Here is a 23,427-nt window from a genome sequence, read left to right as displayed (position 1 = left end):
CAGTGTCACCAACAGGGTGGTTTTGGCAGTGGAAAATCTAAAGTTTTTCAGTCGTCTATAAAGATGCTTCAGGTATGAACCCTTTCAAACAAATAGCCGAATTCGCACTATTTTAAATACGTAATATACATCTAAAAATCCAGCGAGTTTAATGCTATTTTTCAAGGTTTTTTTAACCGTTTAGTGTATTTCTGCAAACTGGTGTTGGGAACGCTCGCCCTAACTTTCTTTAATCGTTACTCTCTGTTATTTGTCTATGCTGGTGACTATTGAAGCGTCATAGACCCGTCAGTCACGGTCCGTTTGATGTACATGTTTGACCATACAGATTTTCAATCATAGCCTGGAATGGATTACAAAATAGAAGAGATTGAGGCTTCATCAGAGGTAAATAGAAAAGCTTTACTGTATATCTTGTTTGTGTGTTTATCGAATAGTGGAGAAAAGCATACATTTCATACTTTATAGTCACTTGAATAAATTCCTTGCTGTTGCTGTGTTTTATATGGCGTCATGAATTGGTCAAGATTTATGAAGTGTGCGTTGATTCTACTCCCCCCATATGAAGAACCTTTATTGGACTTATTGACAAGTAAAACTTCAACTTAATTTAAATTTGTGAACAGGCTTAAAACTACGTTGATTTGAGATCTGCTTCTTTGAAATAACTAATAAAATTATGGACGATTTTTTTTGTGTCCTGTAGGAACGGAACTTATCGCATTTGCAAGTGACGGACATGAAGACAGAATGCGTGGACCCGAGTTACGATATCAAATCAGAGATAAAGGTTGAAGACACCACACCAGTGCCTATTACCTTTCCTATGGTGAAAACTGAAGATGATGTAAGTGGTTCTCTATCAATATACACATATATCAGTAATGCATTTGTAAGTATGTCAGACCTATTACCAGTCTAGAATAGTATTAACTATTTGAACTTTTCCATAACCTTTACAACTTAAACTGTAGGGATTCATTATAAAATTCAAATAATAATAATAATAATAATAATAATAATAATAATAATAATACTGAAATATTTATTTCTGCTATCGAAGACAGAATTATCTCGAATATACAGAGACAATTGTGCCTAGGAACAGACTTCTTTTTAATTTTACGATTTTTTTTATTCTCTTGTTGCTGATGTAACAATTACTTTGATACACATTGAAGAATGGGTTTAAACCACTGCTTGCTGGATCGCATCTTATGGCTGCTAACAGTGCCTGCTCGATCAACTCTTATGTGCGAGTAATGAAAAAAGTTATTTTACCTCTAGGTGGCAGGTAGTGGCCACCGCTATTAACATGATCAGTATATGAAAACTATCCTAAATATTTATTGTTACGACGTCTTTTAGTATCAAAAGAGACAAGGGGTTGGGGAAACGATGGCCCAGATTGTTCGGATGCTACATACCCTAAGGGTGAAACCTACCATTGTTCCCCCATTACTACATATGCTAGTGGATTGTGGTGATTTTCAAGTTTGCAGGTTGAATTTTCTTTTGCCTACTTCGTTTCGAATTTCGATACTGACAGATACTACAAATGGTATTGATTTTGTAACTGCTATGTTGGCAGCTGAGACATATATCGACAATACTTGTCGGTACTGGAGTGACATGCAATTAAAATTGTACTAGATTTCTGAGACGGTGAAGCTAGTGAAATTTGAACTTATTAATAATTAATTAATATCAGTATTAATATCATTATGAACATTTGTTACAAAATTCATTGTTGGCAGAACGTTTTTGGTAGTTTTCGTCAGCCATGTTGAATTTTGCCCGTCTTCTAGGAAATTACTATATTAATACGTAATGGTTTTTTGGTGTATTGCGTTGTGGTTATAATTCAAGACTATAGTCATGTAAGTTTTCGGAGTTAGTACTAATAATTTCATGTGGTCAAACAAAATACATTTTTAGTTTAGGTCTCGGAAGGCAATTGTTTAGTCAAACCAATGAAATTCGTATTGCCAGACAAAATATTTGACATTTTGATTCCTTTCCCCGTATAGTTTTCCTATGAAAATACGTTACAAATTGTTGAATTAATTACAATAACCTTGCAACATAAAGTGTGGTAAGTAAATAAGTCATTTAATACATTGGATCGTGTGATATCGGGTAAAAGTTGGCATCACTGGGAAGACGGCAATATTTGCTGTTCTGGAACTGTTCTCATGTGGCATTCACTATAAGCCACTTGTATTCAATTAGATTTGGAGTCAGGCAGGGCGGAAGAGAAAGCCTACTGGCCTTAGCTCTGTCATTGAATCCACTCGTGTGGCTCAGTCGGCTAGGTGCTTGGCTGCCAATCCCGAGTTGCGCTCGGTCACAGGTTCGATTCACTCTTGGGTTAATTGCCTGGTTGGGTTTATCCGACGTTTTTTTCGGAACCATGTAGTGAATGTTACGTAATCTGTGTCGAATCCTCGGCCTCATGTCGCCAAATACCTTCTCGCTATCACCAATTCCATCGATGCTAAATAATCTAGTAGTTGTTGCAGCGTCGTTAAATAAATCAAGTAAATCTCTTAATTTATTGAAACTGCACTTGAAAAATGTTTTTGTGTGGAATATATACATTTTGATATGAATCCTGACCCTATTCGTGATAGTGTAAGGCGCGTGCTAGGTTGTGATCATGCTGAGGCTTATGAACACATAGGAAGCAGCTTATAACAGTATGGGTCGTGTTCTAACATCCTGTGATAAATTGTTCCTTTAAGATATCTCTCTGTACCGCAGGAAGTAAATCTTGGGGATCAGCATGTGACTGATATAAAGGAGGAATATGAGGACCAGACCCAAGATCTCACATCTGAGATAAAATTTGAAGAAGATCCGGTGCCAATTTCGTTCCCAGTGTTGAAACATGAACCTGAGGTGAGTGCAGAACGACGAATGCACTCTGTGCTTCCAGGGTTATTTTGTATTTTGTTTGTCTTCTCAACGTCTTTTGCAACATGAGCCTTTTTTTTCCATTGCCCATATTAACATCCCTCAATTTGTTGACTCATAAATAATAAAATTCAGTCCGCCCCTGTGGAGTAACGGTCAGCGCGTCTGGTCTCGAAACCAGGTGGCCCGGGTTCGAATCCCGGTCGGGGAAAGTTACCTGGTTGAGGTTATTTTCCTGGGGATTTCCCTGAACCCAATACGATCAAATGCTGGGTAACTTTTTGTGCTGGACTCTGGACTCATTTCACCGGCATTGTCACTTTCATGTCATTCAGAAGCTAAATATCCTGACATGTTGATACAGCGTCGTAAAATAATCCAGTTTAAAAAATTAAATAAATAAAATGGAAATTTGAAAATTTTATAATCAATGTTTTATTGCTTACAGATATATCTCATTGATTAGTATTTTATAGTATTTCATCTCTTCCTAAAAACCTCGAAATTCCCCTCCTGCTTTTTAACAACAGATTATATGAATGTGCCACAGCATTTTAAACTACTGGTACACCTTTAGTGTGCCACACGTTGAAACACGCTGTTCTACAACGAAAAGCTGTGCCCAAGATTTGTCTTTTATTGGCTAAAATTCTACCAGGCCTCTTGCGACTTAAATGTAGTTGTTTGGCAACTATAATCAATGTGCTTTTGTTAATGTAAATTGAGGTATCTTTTTGTTTTATTTGCTCTGTATTTGTAGGAAGTGCACAGTGACTTCAATGAGGAGCCAAGGGTGGAATTGACGGCAGAAGACAACGAGGTTTTCGCCGAAAGGTGAGTGTGGTGTGCGAGTCTTAATGTAGAGAGTTCATTGTGTTTCAAGGTTCCGTTTTCTTGACTGTCCAGAAGCAGCTTCAGAAGAACTCTCTGTCTGAATCATCCAGAAACAATCAGTTATCACAATCACACTCAACTTTCCTTGATGTCTGGTTTCCATAAGTACTGGTCAAACCTTGTTGGTGTTGTTATTAATGCAGAGTTCTTAGCAATAATGCCCTTAACTCCCGTGCTGTCCAGTGTTTCGCACACATACTGAGATTAGAATAGTGCTTTCACGAAATGAGCACAGCAACTTATGATTTTCAAGTTACAAGATAGCTGCATGCTTCTCTGTAAAAGACTGCATATAACTGTATGTCTGCTAAGGTGTCAGGCGCGAAAGTTTTACTGTAAGTGAAGTATTGTAGTTGTAGTGACATCACAATCATATAAATGAAACAATTTATATTATTAGTACCTGAGATGCGTCTTGCACAATAATAATTAGCAGTTAAAAACTGTAATGAGTTTAGAAAAATTCTACAAAAGACAGACAGGTAAGACACAAACTTTATTTAAAAATGGAAATATGTGTGATATAAAATTGAAGAATTCAGCCGAACAACGGTCTATGTTACAATATAAAAAAATTCAGTATTTAATGGGATAATGCTCTGTGTAGTCTTACACAGCTGTCACAAAAATTGTTTTTCAATATCTGTATCAGAGGCGCTTCTACACGAGTTACAACCATGAATTTCTTGGTTGGTACAACAGTCTATGTCACTAGTCACTTCTAGCGTATCCAGTTGTTTACATCGTATCGGGAGTTATTGCATGGGAGTTTGTTCTCTTTATGGAAACTGGGTGCTTGAACTCTGTGTATCAGGTTTCGGTTGATCTATTACGTAAAATGGACGACGGAAAGACAGTGATGATTTCTACGCTACATATTGACGAGCTAAATAAATCTAAAGAAATAAAATGGATCCAGACAAATTGATATTAGAAAGTGGAAAATGTGTCATCAAAATCGTCCTGGTTGGCATAGTTGGTACAGCACTAGCCTTCAATCCCCGAGTTTGCGGGTTCGATCCCGGGCCAGGTCGATGACTTTTAATGTGCTTAAATGCAACAGGCTCATGTCCGTAGGTTTACTGGCATGTAAAAGAACTCCTGTGGGACACTGTCTTCTCTCTTATAAACCTGGCAGATGCGAACGTCGTTAAAAAATACTTTTTTTTTTGTGACATAAAAGTCTCTGAGACATAGTGGTGTTGAGTATACAAGGAAGACAAAGTCGCAAGATACTGGGAAAGATCCCCAAACTAATGGAATATCCTCTCTGTTATTTTGCAGTATTTTATAACTTGTATTTTAATTTACATTTTACCTAGTGTTGGTCCCGCCATCTGTTGGGATGCATACTGAATATTCGGGAAAGGGATTCAAACTCCATCTGCTAACAATTTCCCAACTGTCGTATTTAATTTTCTTTATTCATTTGTTATTGTTACAACTTTCATTAATTTAATGGTGTCCCTACAGTGCAATACTGCAGTTATTTTCTAGTATCGCTGCTATTATTTGATCAATATTGTATGTTTATTCATAATATGATATTGAGTGTAAATTTAATAATTTGCATGGTGTTAATTCATATTAATATATAACATTTAAAAATATATGTCATAATCGAATCGTTCATACTTTAACCTTTTTATTGATTTAGAAGGTTTCGTAATGTTTTTATTGTATAAAACTGTTTATTATTTCTGTTCCCCAGTAGCATTTTTGTGGAGTTAAATCTATTGTTGGACTTCTGCGATGTGTAATATGTCTTTCAGTAACTTACATTCGTGTACCTTGCTTAGTGTGCAAAACATATTCATGGAATAACAATCCATGTTCCCGTTGAATAGTAAATTTTCGAGCGGAATTACAATGTAACGTATTTGTTTCTCTTGCACAGTGAGCACACTGTAACATAGACTAGTATTCGGCACAACGCTTGAGTTACGACTTTATTACTATTTTTTATAAATTAGCAGTACGTCACGTTAAACCATGTATCATATTCTACTAGGCGAAAGTAGTATGTATTGTAGTTGAATTATATCATCATGAAACATTGGAAGAAAGACCAATATACTGGTACGTAAATACATGCACAAACAGAACAACAAAGAAAATTAGTTATTTCCTAAGTGTTTATTTCATAAATTGTCTGTTGCAATTGCAATGTGCACTTACAATGTTAAAACACATTTTCTTGTATTACAAGAGTTCATTCTTCTTACTTGAAGGACTTGCTGCAGAAGGTTAAAATTTAACTATTATTTTGAGGTAGAACATTCTCTATACCAGGTAATATTACGTTAGCAACTGCAGTCCTTAAAACTGAACATAATTTATTATCTGTCAGTCGACTCTTAAGTTAAGATATGTTAAGTTTCATGGAAGGGAAGAACTGATTACAAATATACGTACTGTCGAACATTGATATTATTTCCGAAACAAATTGTAAATTATTATTTAAAATAAGAAGTAGAAATTGAAGTAATTCAGGATATTGTGATGAAGCCTTCAATGCTCTTTATTCTTTAGCTTGAGGTCGAATAGTGCATTGTATTAAATTTGTACTACTCTGTGACGTCTAGCATAAGATTGCAAGTAGGAGAAGGGTATCAGGGATGGTAAGGTTTGAGCACGTGGTGTCCTGGAACGAAATTGAAGAACAGTACGTAAGAGAACTTAATGGCGTCGTTGGGTTAGGAAAGTGCTAGACATCGCTGTAAATGATTCTCGTGTACTTCTTCCTGAAGATTGCACACTGAACAAAATGGCGAAGACATAATTCCAATTTACTTCAAGAGGTTGTAGGTAGTACTCTTGATAGTAGTTGTACATAAAATATAAAAATGAATGGATTTTTACTAGTTTAAATTTCGCAAGACTATACCAAGATAGAGATAATACCAATCACATTTTCTCATGATGACGTTTACTGCGAAATGGAATCAGCTATGTTCCACTGCAGATTTCTCTAATTTAAAGTGACAAAATTAAAAACTGTAAAGATTTTAGACATCACAAGAATAAAAGATAGAAAATGTTATAGCACATGTGTAATTTCGAATTTCGAAACAATCGAATAAAATAGTCTGCTCGAGTCAAAAAGACTAAGGCAAAGTTAGGTGTACTGTGGACAGAAAGGGTCATTAGAAATGAAAGCTAACTGAGAGTTGACTAACGTGGTGTAATCCTTATGATATTTTTTGTACTAATAATACTGATCAGGTTTTCTCTAATTTTAAAGTGACAAAACTAAAAACTTGAATAATTTTAGACAACACGAGAATAAAAGATAGAAGAAGTTATAGCACATGTGTAATCTCGAATTTCAAAACATTCTCAAAAATAGCGTGCTCGAGTTGGAAAAAGAGTAAAGCAAAGTCAGGTGACTGTGGACAGAGAGGCTCATTAAAAAAGAAAGCTAACTGAGAGTTGACTAACTTGGTGTAATTCTTATAAAATTTATTGTACAGTAGAAGTCCAAATTCTTTAGTCAGTTTTGATGCTCGCAGCATTACTCATAAATTAATTACAAGCATGTATCTCTAATCATAATGTACCCGTCGTGAAATAGGTCTGTTCTGATTTGAATATCCAATAATGGAATGTATGCTTGGGACTATTTTATAGACTGATAGTATATTTACTTCAGAATTGCAGCTTGGAATGAGACGACTGAATCAACAGAATTGGCAAGTCTTCCTCTTGACGAGAACGACATTCCTAGGAAGTCGGGTTCCTCGCGAAAATCTGTGCGGACTCGGGAAAATGGCAAGCATTTGGAATTACAATTGTCTAAAGTACGTTCCTCGCCTGCAAAAAATCTGAACAGTCCTTCATCTTTGGCCGTAAGCAAGAAACGTTTCAAGTGTGACCTTTGTAGTAAGTGTTTCTTGCGATCGGGTGGTTTAGAAAGGCATAAACGCGTGCATACAGGGGAGAAGCCATTCAATTGTAAAATCTGTGGTAAGTGCTTTTCAGAGTTGACTAATCTAAACACTCATCAACGCCTGCACACTGGCGACAAACCTTTCAAATGTGATGTTTGTGGTAAGTGTTTCTCGGTGTCGGTTGGCCTTAAACGCCATGTACGTGTGCACTCTGGCGAGAAACCTTTCAAATGTGATGTTTGTGGCAAGTTTTTCTCGCAGTTGAGTAACCTAAAAGGCCACCAACGTGTGCACTCTGGCGAGAAACCTTTAAAATGTGATCTTTGTTTTAAGTGTTTCTCACATTCGAGTGCATTAAACGTTCATGAACGGATTCACAGTGGTCAGAAACCTTTCACATGTGATGTTTGTGGTAAGTCCTTCTCGCACTCCTGTAGTCTAAAATTTCATAAGTGTATGCACTCTGGCGAGAAACCTTTTAAATGTGATGTTTGTGGTAAATGTTACTCGCAACCACGGCAACTAAAAGCCAATAAACCCCTGCATGCTGGGGAGAAAGCTTATTAATGTGATGTTTATGTTAAGTGCTTTTCGCAGTAGCTTTACCTAAAAGCCTAAGGACTTGTGCACTCTGGTGGCGCGAAACCTTTCAAATGTGATTTTTGTAGTTAATTTTTCTATATCTCAAGTAACCGGAGAGGACATCTGCGTCGGCACATAGGCGAGCAACCTTTCAAGTGTGATATTTGTGGTAAAATTCTGGTGGTCTTAAAAGCCATTAACAGCTATAGGCGAGAAGCCTTTCAAGTCTGATATTCCTAATGATTCTTTTTTTTTTTTTTGGAAAATTATTTTAAATATATTTTCAACTATACTGATGGACAGGTTTGGTAATGCGATGTTTTGTGGAACGTGTGTTTTCTCTGTCTTGTAGGATAAAACTGTTAGGTCCACAATAAACCTGGAAGAAGAACTACAGCGAGAACAGATATGCTGTTAAATTACATTGTGCAAAGAACGTGAAAGTTCATTTAGTCTTTTGTCATAAGTCTCTTTTCTCGTCGTATATTTTGCAGGAAGGGTGCATGTTATCCTTCGTGTCTAACTAGCTCAGAAATTGAGTAGAATCACTTTCAATATTATGCTGCATGTATCTAACCAGATTACCACTAGAATTGACTTCGTAAGAAATTCTGTGTAAACATTTTGTATTAGTTTAACTTGTGTTTGAAGATCTCTTTTCAGAACTTGGGAGGGCTGATAGTAAGAGGAATAATAATAAAGTTAATGAGATTTGGTGATGATATGGCGTTGTTAGCAGAAGGGGAGATGATACTAAGGGATATCAGCGTATAGTTAATTATACATTATGGACACTTGGCGTCGGTACTTTGATGTAGCACGACTGATTTCAATGATTTTCAAACCAGTTTGAGAGTGAGATTCTCATTTCTTCCTGGATTTGTCACTGACATCGCACGAGCTAGCATTCGAAACGGCAGTAATATAATACATACAATTAATATATCTAGATACATTATGCACTCAAATAAAATAAATTGGACGGATGAAATAATAAATCCGTCATTAACTGTAAAATATAGAAACTAGAGTTCCTTTACAATGAGAATTGAGACGTTGACCCCAACAACAATAAAAATATATAATGATTTGATGGTGCTGAAAATGGAAGCATAGAACTCCTGTAAGCAGTAAAACCATATACCTATATTATATTGTATACAAATATTAAATGAATTTGATACATCATTTTATAAAGTACTAGCCGTACTCTTGCGCTCCGCTGCACCTGTTAGAAATAAATATAAAGTAATTACATAATTAAAATAAGACGTTTGTTCCAGGGAACATTTGTGTTTCATATAAGGATAAATCGTTTAATATGTTACTTAATTTAAATTGTATTTAAATAACTAAAATTCGATCATTTTTGTCCAGAGACCACTCAGACGTTACTGTAATAATATAATAGCATTACGTCCATCTAGAGAAACTACACTTTCCAATGGTGAAATAATAATTGATTATACAAATCGGTTATTTTAGCTTCCGATATTACTTCATACATCACAGAAACATTCTCTGTAGGCTATGCTTAATAGCTTTCGATTGTGTTGTGCAAGGCCCCTTGTAGACGTAGTCATTTGTTTTCATTTCATTACACCACCTTAGATGGCACTATTTTAATTTCAAAACTCATTTATCTCATTAAATATCAGTCCTATCAAACTTTGCAAGGAACAAAACTTATCGGAAATCATTTTTAAAGAAACCTTTTGTTATGTAACATATTTCACAAAAATCAATAATAAGCGAGATATTTCGATTTATTTAATTCAGGCCTCCTTATAACCCCCCTTTTTAATAACGCGTTTTGAAAGTCATATAGCCTAAAATCTAAGTTACGTCGAACTTAATTTATATTCCAATTTTCAATTTAATCGGTTCAGCCATTATCGCGTGAAAACGTAACAAACATCCATACAAACAAACAGATAGACATACAAATAAAAATTTCAAAAAAGCGATTTTCGTTTTCAGGGTGGTTAATTGTAATATGTTAGGACCAATTATTTTTGGAAAATTGAAAAAAACCAGAAAAATTTTGGCTACAGATTTATTATTATTATAGATTATGTTATTTTATAATATAATTTATTATATATAAAATATAACAAATTATTATTACAACTAGTTTGTCACTGAGAAATAAGGAAAAGCTATTAACTTGAATTTATTCGAAGCAAAGCGTTACTGGATTATGCAGTATGGTAGGCGATGATGTTTGGATCCTGCGTCTCAACTCTATTCTAAGTTATCTTAGCATGAACTCGATTACACTAAACTCTAGCGCTTGAAAGTGGAACTAAACGCCGGCGCAGAGAGAAACAAAACACAGGACGATTCGCTCAGTGTGCATTCGTTGTAATCCCTATTCGCTGGGGATATGCTACTGGAACTAAATGACAGCTCTGAGAAGTAGTATGGGATGAGTATAAATTCAAATAAGACGAGGACCATGGTCTGAGGAACTTGCGAATTCTAAATGAGGGAGTAGAGCATGTGGACACCTTCATATAGTAGGGGTATACTTGCAGGCAGTAACATGACTAGCCTGCAGGAATTCAAATTGAGGAAAGCAACGCTCAAGAAATGTTTTAATAGAAAAAAATAATCTTTTATGGAGCTCTGGAAAAAGAACTAAGGATGAGACTAGTGAAGTGCTTTGTATGCAATTTGGCATTGTATTGGGCATAAACATGGACATAACGACGAAGGGAATAGAAGCATTTGAAATAAGGATACGGAGATGTGAAGCTGTGTTGGAAAGAGAGGGTGAGAAAAAGAATGATACTGGAATGGATGAGAAAGGTAGGGTTTCCAGACGTCCCGTAAAATAGGGATCATTCCGTTTTTCGCTAATGCGTCCCGTTGTCCCGAGAAAAGTCTTCGAGACAGCTTTCCTTCGCATATTTTAGAGTTCTAAAATAAGAAAAAAGAAACAAAGGTTACAATGTCTATTCTATATTACAAATTAGAAACATCATACTTCATGATTGCATTGTAGATGGGCTAATATGAAACAATTATTGTGAGTTATTAATTTCTCAAGGCGAGTGAATGCAACACCAAATGCTTAGATGAAGTCCGGGTGTATCTTTTTAAATGTACTGAAAGAGAACTCTCAAATTTGAAGATTGTAGTGGATTCATTATGCGTATCCGTGGAACAAATGCGTGCGTCGAAAGATTATTGTCTCACATGAGAGCTCTATGGACTGATGAGGGAAATAAATTATCTTTAAGAACATTAAAATTAATGCTTGTTGTACAGTCTTTCTTCAGTGAGGATTGTGTTGCTTTTCATGACACGAGTCTTCAAAATAGACAATTGCTAAGTGAAATTCATTTTTCAGAGAAATATAGCAAGGCCAATCCGGATTGATTTATAAGAATATTGTGGCTTGAGTAGAGTATTTTGTAGCTATTTCTGTGATAACTTAGTAAAAGAAATTTGAAGGCAACTTATATAAAGAAGCTTAAAGTAAATGCAGATTTGTTCCTAAAGAATTTTGTTTACTGTTTCTTTACTTACACTTAGTTAAGAAAGTGCTTGTGTAGTAAACTTTACTTTGATAAATTGGCATATTTGATGGGTGCGCATACTAAACTTACTCAGTGATACAGATAACTGTCTCGTATTTTTTTGCAATATGTCTGGGAACATTAGAAGAAGGGGAACAGAAAATGGTTGGGTCACTCGCTGAGACGAAACTGGCTACTGAGTGAAGTACTGGAAGGATTGGTCAATGGGGTAGAGTTCGGGGCAGAAGAATATATCAGGTGATAGACGACATTAAGATGTACGGATCATATGAAGAGAGAAGAAGGTGGGCAGTATATAGGAAAGATTGGAGAAACCTGGGTTTGCAGTGAAATACCTGCCCTTGTTTAGAACACTAAATTAATTAATGACCATTTACTTACGTTATCAGGCTTCAATTCATGAAAGAAAACCATTGTTCAATTATGCACATTGTCGTTTCCGTTAATGGTTTATTGTGTATCATAGAACTCATTTGTAGTAATGCGGTGTACTTGTCAAAATGTTAATAAAGTAACCATAAGTTTATATATTTTTTATCTTATTTCGTATTTGTATTCCTTCATATCCATTTAGGCTTTGTGCTATAAGACTACGAAATACACTGCTCAAACCAGTTAGAGGAACACTTGTAATCAATTGAATAAGTTATTGTTTTTCTAAGCTGTGATCCTGAAAATTGGACAATATGTAAATTGGAACATTAATTTAATCTATGGATACAAATTTTAAAAATCCATAGCCTAAATACAGAGTAATTACATTAAATAACAAATATGGAGAAAAATTTGATTGTGGAAGGCACCATCATCTTCTAATTGGTAACCTTTCTGACGTTGTTATAGTGACAAATGCTGATTACCCCCTTATTCATTAAAGTCTCTGAGGCATTTAAATGAGTTTGAAGTATATCATGCTCTACTTCTTTTACGACAAGGTCAATCACTGAGACAAGTGGCTAGAGAGCTTGAGGTTCCTCCTCCGTGGTGTCCAGGTTACGCTACAGCACAGACAGACAGGTCACTATTGTAGAAGACCTGGCCAGGGTCGTAAATGTAAAACAGGCCCCCATGACGACAGATACATTGCCCTATCAGCTGTTCGACAGGGTACAAAAACTGTAAGAGACCTGCAGAATGACCTCTATATGGCTTCCGGAATCCGGGTTTCAGGAACAGATTAAGGAAAAAGAATATTCGTCCAAAAAGGCCTGTTAAAAATAACGTTTGACAAATGAGCATCACGCAGCAAGACGTACATTTGCTGAAAACCGTGCGGATTGGCAGTCTGTGCTCTTCTCGGACGAATACAGGTAACGTCTTCCACGTTGTGATGGTCGTTTAAGAGTGTGGAGACAGCTGGAGAAAGATTTTCTGTAAGAGTTGTACCGGAAATGGATAGATTCTGTGGAGGTTCCATAAAGTTATAGAGCGTTCGCCTACGGGTGAGGCCAGGAAAGCGGCATGTACTGATACGCCACTTTGTGCGCGCAGTTGTTGAGACACTCTCGACAATGAAGAACGTCAAGGTCGACAAGTTATCAGTTGTGAGCCAGATGCTGCAGTATTTAACACGTACAGTGCAGTTTCTTGACACAGTTGCACCGTATGTGTGTAAAATTTGTTAACAATGCAAAACGCAAAATTCACGATTGAACAAAGAGTTTTTTTATGTATGATGCATATGTGAAATCAAAGCATGGATAGAGGTGCGTAGGCAATTTGAAGTGAAATCTTCAGGTGCTCCAATTCAGAGTAGAGAAACTGTTAGACGTCTTGCTAACAAATAAAGGACAACAGGGTTGATAAATGCCACAATTCCTAAGTGAAAACGAAGAGTTTGGACGGGAGAAAAAATTGATGAAATCAATGCATCATTTACACGCTCTCCTAATAAATCTCTAAGACTTGTTTCACAGGAAGTTAGCGTTTCAAAAACATCAGTCTTTACTGCTGCTAAACTTTTAAAATTATAATTCTACAGAGTATAGTAAGGAAATTGGAAGCTTCCGGATAGACGATTCCCGCAAACGACACCGCAGGCAGGCAGCTTTCCTGGCCCCACCCGTAGGCGATCGCTCTGTAGTACCTGCTGCCAACGGAGTAGGCCCTGGATTTCTGTTTGTTCAGGATAATGTCCGGGCACATTCTGCAGCTGTCACCAGGGATTTCCTAAGGGAGAATGAAATTGAGGTAATGGAGTGGCCTGCGATCAGCCCGGATCTCAACTCTATTGAACACTTGTGAAAACTACTGGTTACGAAATCAGGAACCACATCAAGCTCCACAAACCCTGCAGGGACTTGGAGATTCTCTAAAGGAGGAATGGAAGAATATTCCCCAAGAGGAAATATAGAATCTCATAGGGACCATGCCACGAAGATGCCAAGCTGTCATCGAATGTCGTAGAGGCCATACACGAAACTAGAACTTTATAACAGGTGTTTAAGTTTGATAAGTAAGGACGAGATTCAATTCCTTATATAGTGCAATGTGTTAAACAGTTGTTTGTTGACATTATTCATTTGTTTTTACTGACCTGGTGATAAATGTGGCCGTAAATAACCATTAATAATATACTTTAATATATTAATTTCATGTCTGTACCTTTATCCAATGAAACAATATTTAAAAAAATTTTAGTGTTCCCCTAATTGTTTTGACCAGTGTATATTTTTATGGAAGATGCTGAAATATTGCACCATCTCTCTCTGCGAGAAGAGAAATGGCAGTGGCATTGGGAGTTTTGGCGAATGTTATGATCAAATAGTAGAAATTGAGTGCAAGTACTTCCATAGAAAATATGACAGGGGTGAATGGAAGGAAGTCCTGAGGCCAGGAGTGGACAAGTGGAAAATGGTTTTTGGTAGAAGTTTCAGATCGGCATTCTCCCACGCTGGAAGTCGCCATATTGTGTGTTACAATTTGTCTAGGATTCCCATCGTTTCTGATGGGTGACCAGCAATAAATCTTGTTATAAATTGTGTAGTCAACTGTCCGAAGACATGTTGGAACTCATGACACCATTGAGGCATCAGTCATGAAACAACTAAGCCAGCAGATAATTGGATATGGTTGTCATCTCATTTCCTCCTCCATTGCATTCATCGATGACTAGTAACATATTTCATTAATGAGATGTATACAAACAATTGTTCTTCCCTCAATTAGAAGTAATCTTGTAATTATAAATATAAAAAAGTATAATTGCTACTTGTCTACTTCATTTCTAAGTCTGCTTGTCTATTTTCTAAATTCCAATTACATTAAATAAATCCTAGCCTCTTAACTGCCTAGTGTCTCTGGGTCTATGTCTGGGTAAAGTGGCTATATGTCACTTCTTTGTTACTCAGTCTTACGTACGGTACAGCTGTATGCTGCACAGTATTTCAACATTACAACGGCAAAATTAAAGTAATATAATTAATATATTGTCGGTTTGTTGGTAAGAGTGACCAAGTCCAATAAGTAAAATTGTTGTGAAAAGGCATTTAAAGGTTTAATGATCCATCCAAAAAAAAATATTGTACTTCTTTAGATATTACTAATTAGTTATTTTGAAGGTAAATGTGCTATATTATTAGTTTTATAATGTAAAATTATGTCTTTAATTTTGATAAACCTTGGAAAGCCTTCAATATGAGTTGGACACTTTCACCAAGAAACCGTCAATATATTTATTATATTTCTTTAATAACGATATACACTTATTTCAACAAAACCACCATTTCCCAAGTGCGTTAGAAAGAGAGAAAGAAACGCCTCAGGTGTGTCAATAGTACAGAAGGTACACCACGGTTTTTCAGTATTTCTGTACAAGTGCTGCGTGTGTCCAGTTTATAATGTTGAGATAATTTGTGACTATTGAAACGTCATGGACCCGTCTGTCACGGCTCGTTTGATCCACATGTTTGGCCATACAGTTTTGAATCATAGCTTGGAATGGATTACAAAATTGAGCGGAATGAGGCTTGATCAGAGGTAAATAGAAAAGCTTTACTGTATATCTTGTTTGTTTGTTTATCGAACAGTGGAGAAAAGCATACATTTCACGCTTTATAGTCAATTGAATAAATTCCTTGCTGTTGCTGTGATTTATAAGGCGTCACGAATTGGTCTGGCTTTATGAAGTGTGCGTTGATTCTACTACTCTCATGGGAAGAACCTTTCACACGAAGTTCAGCTAGTGCTTGTGACCGCTGTATCATGATCGACTGATGCAGAGCTACAATAATTATTAACTTAATCCGTCCCAAAACCGTATGGAACTGCTCAACTGCGATTCTGTTTGATACGTCCATTTGAAACTTAGTTGAACATAGGATATCATGTGAGAGAGGTTTTGTTTTGCGTTATTATTTATAAGACAGAATTGTATTCAGGCCAGGTGCTTTCTGATGTTCCACAACAGTCATATTTTCTAATGCACTTGATCAGTAATTATGGAGTACATGCTACCACTTATTGACAAGTAAAACGTTAACTTTAATTAAATATGTGGAAAGGCTTAAAGCAACATTGATTTGAAATCTGCTTCTGTTACTGACGTGCACTTTATGATTCACGTTAGCAATAACTGTCATGTACAACCAGATTGGCGGCTGTTACTGATCAAGTCATCTTTAAAAATAACTAATAAAATTATTGACGATGTTTTTCTGTCCTGTAGGAAGGGAATTTATCGCATCTGCAAGTGACGGACATGAAGACAGAATGTGTGGACGAGAGTTACGATATCAAATCAGAGATAAAGATTGATGACACCATACCAGTGCCTATTAGTTTTCCTATGGTGAAAACTGAAGATAATGTAAGTGGTTCTCTATTAGTAAACACATTTTCATTTGTAAGTATGTCTGACCTATTACCAGTCAAGAATTGTATTAACTATTTCAAGTTTTCCATAACTTTCGCAACTTAAACTGTAGGGAGTCATTTTAAAATTGAAATAATAATAATAATAATAATAATAATTCTCAAATATTTATTTCTGCTATTGAAGAAAGATTTATCTCGAATACACAGAGACAATTGTGGCTTTTTAAGTTTACGATTTTTTTTATTCTCTTGTTGCTTATCCAACAATTATTGTGATACACATTGAACAGTGCGTTTAAACCACTCCTGCTTGATCGCATTTTATGGTTGCTAACAGTACCCACTCAATCAGCGCTTATGTGCGGGTAATGAAAAAAGTTACTTTCCCTCTAGGTGGCAGGTAGTGCCCACCGCTAGTAACATTATAATTATGTGTAAACTATCCCAAATAATTATTGTTACGACGTCTTTCAGTATCAAAAGAGACAAAGGGTTGTGGAAACGATGGCCCAGGGTGTTCAGATGCTTCATACCATAAGAGTGAAACCTAATCATTTTTTCCCCATTACTATATATGCTAGTGGATTGTGGTGATTTTCTACTTTGCAGGTTGAATTTTCTTTTGCCAACTTCGTTTCGAATATCGATACTGAGAGATACTACAAATGGTAGTGATTTTGTAACTGGTATGTTGGCAGCTGATACAAATATCGACAATATTTTTCGGTATTAGAGGGCCATCCAATTAACATTGTATTAGATTTCTGAGCCGGTTACTAGAAGCTTGTGAAACTTGAACTTATCAATTATTAATTAATGACAATATTAATATCATTATGAACATATGTTCATAATGATATAGTTTGGCAGAACGTTTTTGGTAGTTTTCGTCAGCCATGTTGGATTTTGCCCGTCTTCTGCGAAATTACCATATTAATACGTTATAGTTTTTTTATGTATTGCGTTGTGGTTATAATTCAAAACTATAGTCATGTAAGTTTTCGGACTTAGTACTAATAATTTCATATGGGCAAACAAAATAAATTTTTAGGTTAGGTCTCGGGAGTCAATCTTTTAGTCAAACCAATGAATTTCGTATTGTGAGACAAACTACTTGACATGTTGATCCCTTTCCCTGTATAGTTTTCCTATGAAAATATGTTACAAATTATTTAATTATTTAGAATAACCTTCCAACATAAAGTGCGGTAAGTAAATAATTCATTTAGTACATAGGAGCGTGTGATATCCGGTAACAGTTGGCAACACTGACATGACGGCAATATTTGCTGTTGAGGAACTGTTCTTATGTGACCGTCACTATAAACCAATTGTATTCAATTAGATTTAGAGTCTGGCTTGGCGGGAGAGAAGGCCTACTGGCCTTAGCTCTGTCATTAAAGCCACTCGTGTGGCTCAGTCGGCTAGGTGCTTGCCTGCCATTCCCGAGTTGCGGTCGGTCACGGGTTCGATTCCCTGGTTGTGTTCTTTCGAGGTTTTCCCGAACCATAATGTGAATGTTACGTAATCTGTGGCGAATCCTCGGCCTCATGTCGCCAAATTCCATCTCACTATCACCAATCCCATCGATGCTAAATAATCTAGTAATTGCTGCAGCGTCCTTAAATAACTCAAGTAAAACCTCTTCATTTCTTGAAACTGCACTTGAAAAATGTTTTTGCATGGATTATATACATTTTGATATGAATCCTGACCTTATTCGTCATAGTGTAAGGCACGTGCACGTAAGGTTGTGATCATGCTGAGGCATATGAACACATAGGGAGTAGCTTATAACAATATATCTCGTGTTCTAACATGCTGTGATAAAGTGTTCATTTAAGATATCTCTCTGTACTGCAGGAAGGGAATCTTGTGGATCAGCATGTGACTGGTATAAAGGAGGAATATGGGGACCAGACCCAAGATCTCACATCTGAGATAAAATTTGAGGAAGATCCGGTGCCAATTTCGTTCCCAGTGTTGAAACATGAACCTGAGGTGAGTGGAGAACAAGGAATGCACTGTGTTATTCCAGTGTTTATCTTGTATTTTGTTTCTGTTCTCAATGTCTTTTGCAACATGTACCTTTTTTTCCACTCATCATATTAACGTTCCCCTGTATGTTCTCTCATAAATAATAAAATTCAGTCCACACATGTGGAGTAACGGTCACCGCGTCTGCCCTCGAAACCAGGTTGGCCGGGTTCGAATCCTGGTCGCGGCTAGTTGCCTGGTTGAGGTTTTTTTCCAGGGTTTTCCCTCAACCCAATAGAGTAAATGACCAGGTGGCCCGGGTTGGAATCCTGGTCGGGGCAAGTTACCTGGTTGAGGTTTTTTCCGGGGTTTGCCCTCAACCCAATACGAACAAATGCTAGGTAACTTTCGGTGCTGGACCCCGGACTCATTTCACCGTCATTAACACCTTCATATCATTCAGACGCTAAATACCTTAGATGTTGATACAGCGTCGTAAAATAACCCAATAAAAAATAGAGCAAATACTGGGTAAATTTTGGTGCTGGACTCTGGACTCATTTCACATGCATTATCTCCTTCATGTCATTCAGACGGTATATAACCTGTGATGTTGATACAGCGTCGTAAAATAACCCAATAAAATAAAATTAATGTAAGATTTTAATATATGATATTCAGTATTTTAATGCATACATCTATACCTCATTGATTTGTGTTTTATATTAATCTCATTTCTTCCTAAAACCTCGAAATTCCCCTCCAGCTTGGCAACATCAGATTATATGAGTGTGCCACAGCATTTTAAACTACTGGTACACCTTTAGTGTGCCACACGTTGAAAAGCGTTGCGCTACAACGAAAAGCTGTGCCCCATGAAATATCTTCTCCAAGATTTGTCTTTTATTGGCTAAAATTCTACCAGGCCTATTGCGACTTAAATGTAGTTGTGTGGCAACCAAAATGAACGCGCTTTTGTTAATGTAAATTGTGCTATCTTTTTGTTTTATTTGCTCTGTATTTGTAGGAAGTGCACAGTGACTTCAATGAGGAGCCAAGGGTGGAAGTCACGGCAGAGGACAACGAGGTTTTTGCTGAAAGGTGAGTGTGGTGTGCGAGTCTTCAAGTAGAGAGTTGATTGTGTTTGAAGTGTCCGTTTTCTTGACTGTCCAGAGGCATCTTCAGAAGAACTGTTTGTCTTGATGTCTTGTTGCCATAATGTACTGTTAAAACCTTTCTTCAGGTTCTTCAGTAGAAATGCGTAGATTTTCAGGAAAGTAATATAGATGAACATGCAAGAAGTGCACTTTTACATTCATATTGCTGCCCAAAGTATTGAAGCTCTCCAACTTAATTTCTACAATTTTTTTTTATATTTGAAGTTTTTATATTTCCCTAGAAACTTATGTACTAAGGTACTATTTTGAGTCCATTCCAAGCATTCTTCTGCAAAGCGTTAATCGCATTTGCGAAGTCCCTGTGTAACATTAATTTGCGTGTTTTATTTATTTATTTACTCATTGATTGATTGGGGGATTTATTTATTTATTTATTTACCTATTCACTTACTTAATTATTTATTTATCTATTTATTTAATTATTTATTTATTTATTTATTTATTTACTCATTGATCGATTGGGGGACTTATTTGTTTATTTATTTATTTACTTATTCACTTAATTACTTATTTATTTATTTACTCATTGATTGATTGGGGGATTTATTTATTTATTTATTTACTTACTCATTGATTGAGTGGGGGATTTATTTATTTATTTATTTACTTATTCACTTACTTAATTATTTATTTATTTATTTTTTTAATCATTGATTGCAATATGTACTCACAATGTTGAAACACGTTTTCTTATATTACAAGAGCCATTTTTCCACTTGAAGGATCTGCTGCAGACGCTTCATATTTAACGATTATTTTTGGATATAACATTCTCTATATCAGGCAATATTACGTTAGCAGTTGCAGTCTATAAAACTGAACATAAATAAATTATTGTCTGTCAATCGAAGTTTGTTAAGTTTCGTGGATGAAGAAACTGGTTACAGCTATACATACTGCCGAGCATAGATATTACTTCTGAAATAATTTTTATTTTATTATTTAAAATATGCAGTAAAAATTGAAGTAATTCAGGATATTGTGATGTCTGTTCTCTGCAGACTCATCCGGTTTCCCTCCTGTGTGTACTTGCTTTCCATGGGTATGATACGTATTTCCATCTGCTCACGTCCAGACTTTTATAACTTCTTTAGTAGGTTATTGTATCTACATCTAGGTTATTTAGGGTCTGACTGAGATGGTGATAATCGTGATGAAACGAGTCCGTAGTCCAGGACTCATAATTACCCAGCATTTGCTCATGTTGTGTTAATGGAAAACGCAGGAAAAAACGCACCCAGATAACTTGCCACAATAGGGATTCGAACCCGGGCCACCCTCTTTCGCTGCCAGACGCGCAAGCGTCTATTTCTGATAATTAACTTGAAATAATATCCGCGTAGAGGTGAAAGCTACTCGTCAGACATAATGCATTCATTAGGAGAGTATTCAAGTCTTAAATTTGCTACAGACACATCAAATATTTTTCTGAATTGAGTCAATTAATGCTTTCATATCGTTGAGTACGAGTATACTTATCATTTAAGCGGAAAAATAATTATTTAGTATGCTTATAATTTTATACAATTTTATACAATTCAAAGCATTGTTACTAGTTTAACTTCCGCAAAACAACAAATGGCAAGTTAGAGATAATACTAATACAAATTTTCTGACGACGACGCTCGCTACGAAATGGAATCTGTAATGTTTCATTGTTAATTTTGTTAATTTTATATTGATAAAAATTAAAAACTATAAAGATTATATGTATCACAATAATAAGAGCTACAAAAAGATATTGGGGATTTGCAATCCCCTAATTTCGAAATAATCGCATAAGTTATCCCACTGAAAGACGGGGGACTTTGAACAGAGAGGTTTATTTAAATAAAACCTGACGAGAGCTCACTAACGTTGTACAATCCTTATTAATTTTATTGTACAGATGAAGTCCAAATAGTTGAGATATTTTGGTACATCTTGTGTTACTCATAAATTAATTACTAGCTTGTATCTCTAATCGTAATGCACCTTCTGACGAAATAGGTTGTTGTTTTTCATATTCAATAATTGCATGTATATTTGTTGCGATTATTTCATAGACTGATAGTATATTTACTTCAGGTTTGCAGCTACGAATGAGACGACTGCTTCATCAGAATTGCACAGTCTTTCTCTTGGAGTGAACGGGACTGTGTGCGAGATTCCCAAGAATTCAGATTCCACCGCAAAAGCTGTGCGGACTCGCGAAGGCGAGAAGCAGTTGGAATTAGAAACGTCTAAAATATGTTTCTCGACTGCACAAAAACTGAACCGCCATTTATCCACGGACGTAAGCAAGAAACCTTTGAAATGCGATGTTTGTGGCAAGTGTTTTTCGCAGTGTAGTCCTCTAAGAAGCCATGAACGTCTTCAGTCGGGCGCGAAACCTTTCAAGTGTGATGTTTGTGGTAAGTGTTTCTCGCACTCCGGTAATTTGAAAGTGCATTTACGAGTACACACTGGCGATAAACCTTTCAAATGTGATGTTTGTGGTAAGTGTTTTTCGCAATCGAATACGATTATATTCCATGAACGTCTTCACATGGCAGAGAAGACTTTCAAATGTGAAGTTTGTGGTAAGTGTTTCTCGCGCTCCTATAACTTGAGCGTTTGCACACAGGCTAGAAGCGTTTGGCAAGTAATGTGTGGTATGTGTTTCTCTTAGTCCGATACCTCTATGTGAGTGGTAAGTGTTTTTCGAAATCGGATATTCCAAAAACTAATGAACGTCTTGACATGGAAGATAAGTCTTTCAAATGTGATAGTTCTGATAAGTGTTTCTCGCGGATTCCAGTTGCGATTACATACTGACCATAAATCTTTCAAATGTTATGATTGTGTTAGGGGTTTCTTAATGTCTAGCGGCTTAAATAGACATCTACGCCGGAACACAAGCGATAAACCTTTCAAATGTTAAGATTGTGGTACGTGTTTCTCACATTCGACTAAACTAAGAAACCATGTTCGGCGGCACAAAGGCGAGAAATCTTTCAGATATTAAAATCGTGGTTAGTGTTTTTCAGATTCGACTATCCTCAGAAACCATGACCGTCAACATAAAGGCGAGAAATCTTTCAAAAATACGTTCGTTTTTAGTGACGTCAATTGTTTCGGTAGTAGGTGTAGTTTAAATAATCATGTGCTCAAGTCTATTGATAATAACCTTTTTAATACGATTTTTGTAGTAAATGTTTCTTCGCTCAGGTAGCCTGAGAAGCAATGAACACCTTTAAGTGAGAAGCCTTTGAAGTCTGATCTCTGAAACGTGTTTCTTTAGGAAGACTGTTAAATATGGTTTCAAATTTAGCGACGAAATGACTTGGTAATGCGGTGTTTGTGGAATGTCTTTTTCTCTGTCCTGTGAGTTAAACTATTGGGCTTGGTTCACAATAAACCGAGAACGACAACTAAAACGAGAAGAGAAATACTGTTTTAATATTGTGACAGCGACGTGAGATTCGAACTCACGACCAGCGTCCCGCAAGAGAGCAGATCGCGCGGCCTTCACGGAGCACTGAGGGACGGCGCGCGGCGGAGAGAAGAGAGGGGAAACGGCCAACGCGACGAGGGGAGAGTGCGCGCGCAACTTCTGCGTGAGGAGTAGGGGGGACGGACCCTCCCGAATCTTCTAGAGAAGTCCGTCCG

The 23,427-nt window shown here is 36.4% G+C and overlaps 1 protein-coding gene across 3 annotated transcripts; it reads left to right on the top strand.

Annotated features, from left to right (window-relative positions):
• On the top strand, positions 1-22,367 carry LOC138692125 (zinc finger protein 235-like). 3 transcript variants are annotated; one of them, XM_069815100.1, is made up of 8 exons: positions 1-387; positions 707-847; positions 2,764-2,901; positions 3,677-3,750; positions 16,494-16,634; positions 18,506-18,643; positions 19,647-19,720; positions 21,865-22,367. In XM_069815100.1, the coding sequence occupies exons 1-5, from the start codon at positions 349-351 to the stop codon at positions 16,519-16,521; spliced, it is 420 nt and encodes a 139-aa protein (XP_069671201.1). In that variant the 5' UTR covers positions 1-348; the 3' UTR covers positions 16,522-16,634; positions 18,506-18,643; positions 19,647-19,720; positions 21,865-22,367. The 3 variants fall into 3 exon arrangements, with proteins under 3 accessions (XP_069671201.1, XP_069671200.1, XP_069671199.1); XM_069815099.1 differs by lacking the exons at positions 16,494-16,634; positions 18,506-18,643; positions 19,647-19,720; positions 21,865-22,367 and adding an exon at positions 11,952-12,352; XM_069815098.1 differs by lacking the exons at positions 16,494-16,634; positions 18,506-18,643; positions 19,647-19,720; positions 21,865-22,367 and adding an exon at positions 7,463-12,352.
• Positions 22,368-23,427: the final 1,060 nt, after the last annotated feature.

This window comes from Periplaneta americana, chromosome 16, assembly GCF_040183065.1.
Source record: "Periplaneta americana isolate PAMFEO1 chromosome 16, P.americana_PAMFEO1_priV1, whole genome shotgun sequence".
Taxonomy (NCBI): Eukaryota; Metazoa; Arthropoda; class Insecta; order Blattodea; family Blattidae; genus Periplaneta; species Periplaneta americana.
This window is presented reverse-complemented; position numbering and strand designations above follow the sequence as displayed.

Coding starts and splice junctions, on each gene's coding strand:
- LOC138692125 (XM_069815098.1), top strand. CDS start 349: ATGGATTACAAAATAGAAGAGATTGAGGCTTCATCAGAG. Junction 388..706: donor AGATTGAGGCTTCATCAGAG/GTAAATAGAAAA, acceptor TGTGTCCTGTAG/GAACGGAACTTATCGCATTT. Junction 3,751..7,462: donor AACGAGGTTTTCGCCGAAAG/GTGAGTGTGGTG, acceptor TATTTACTTCAG/AATTGCAGCTTGGAATGAGA.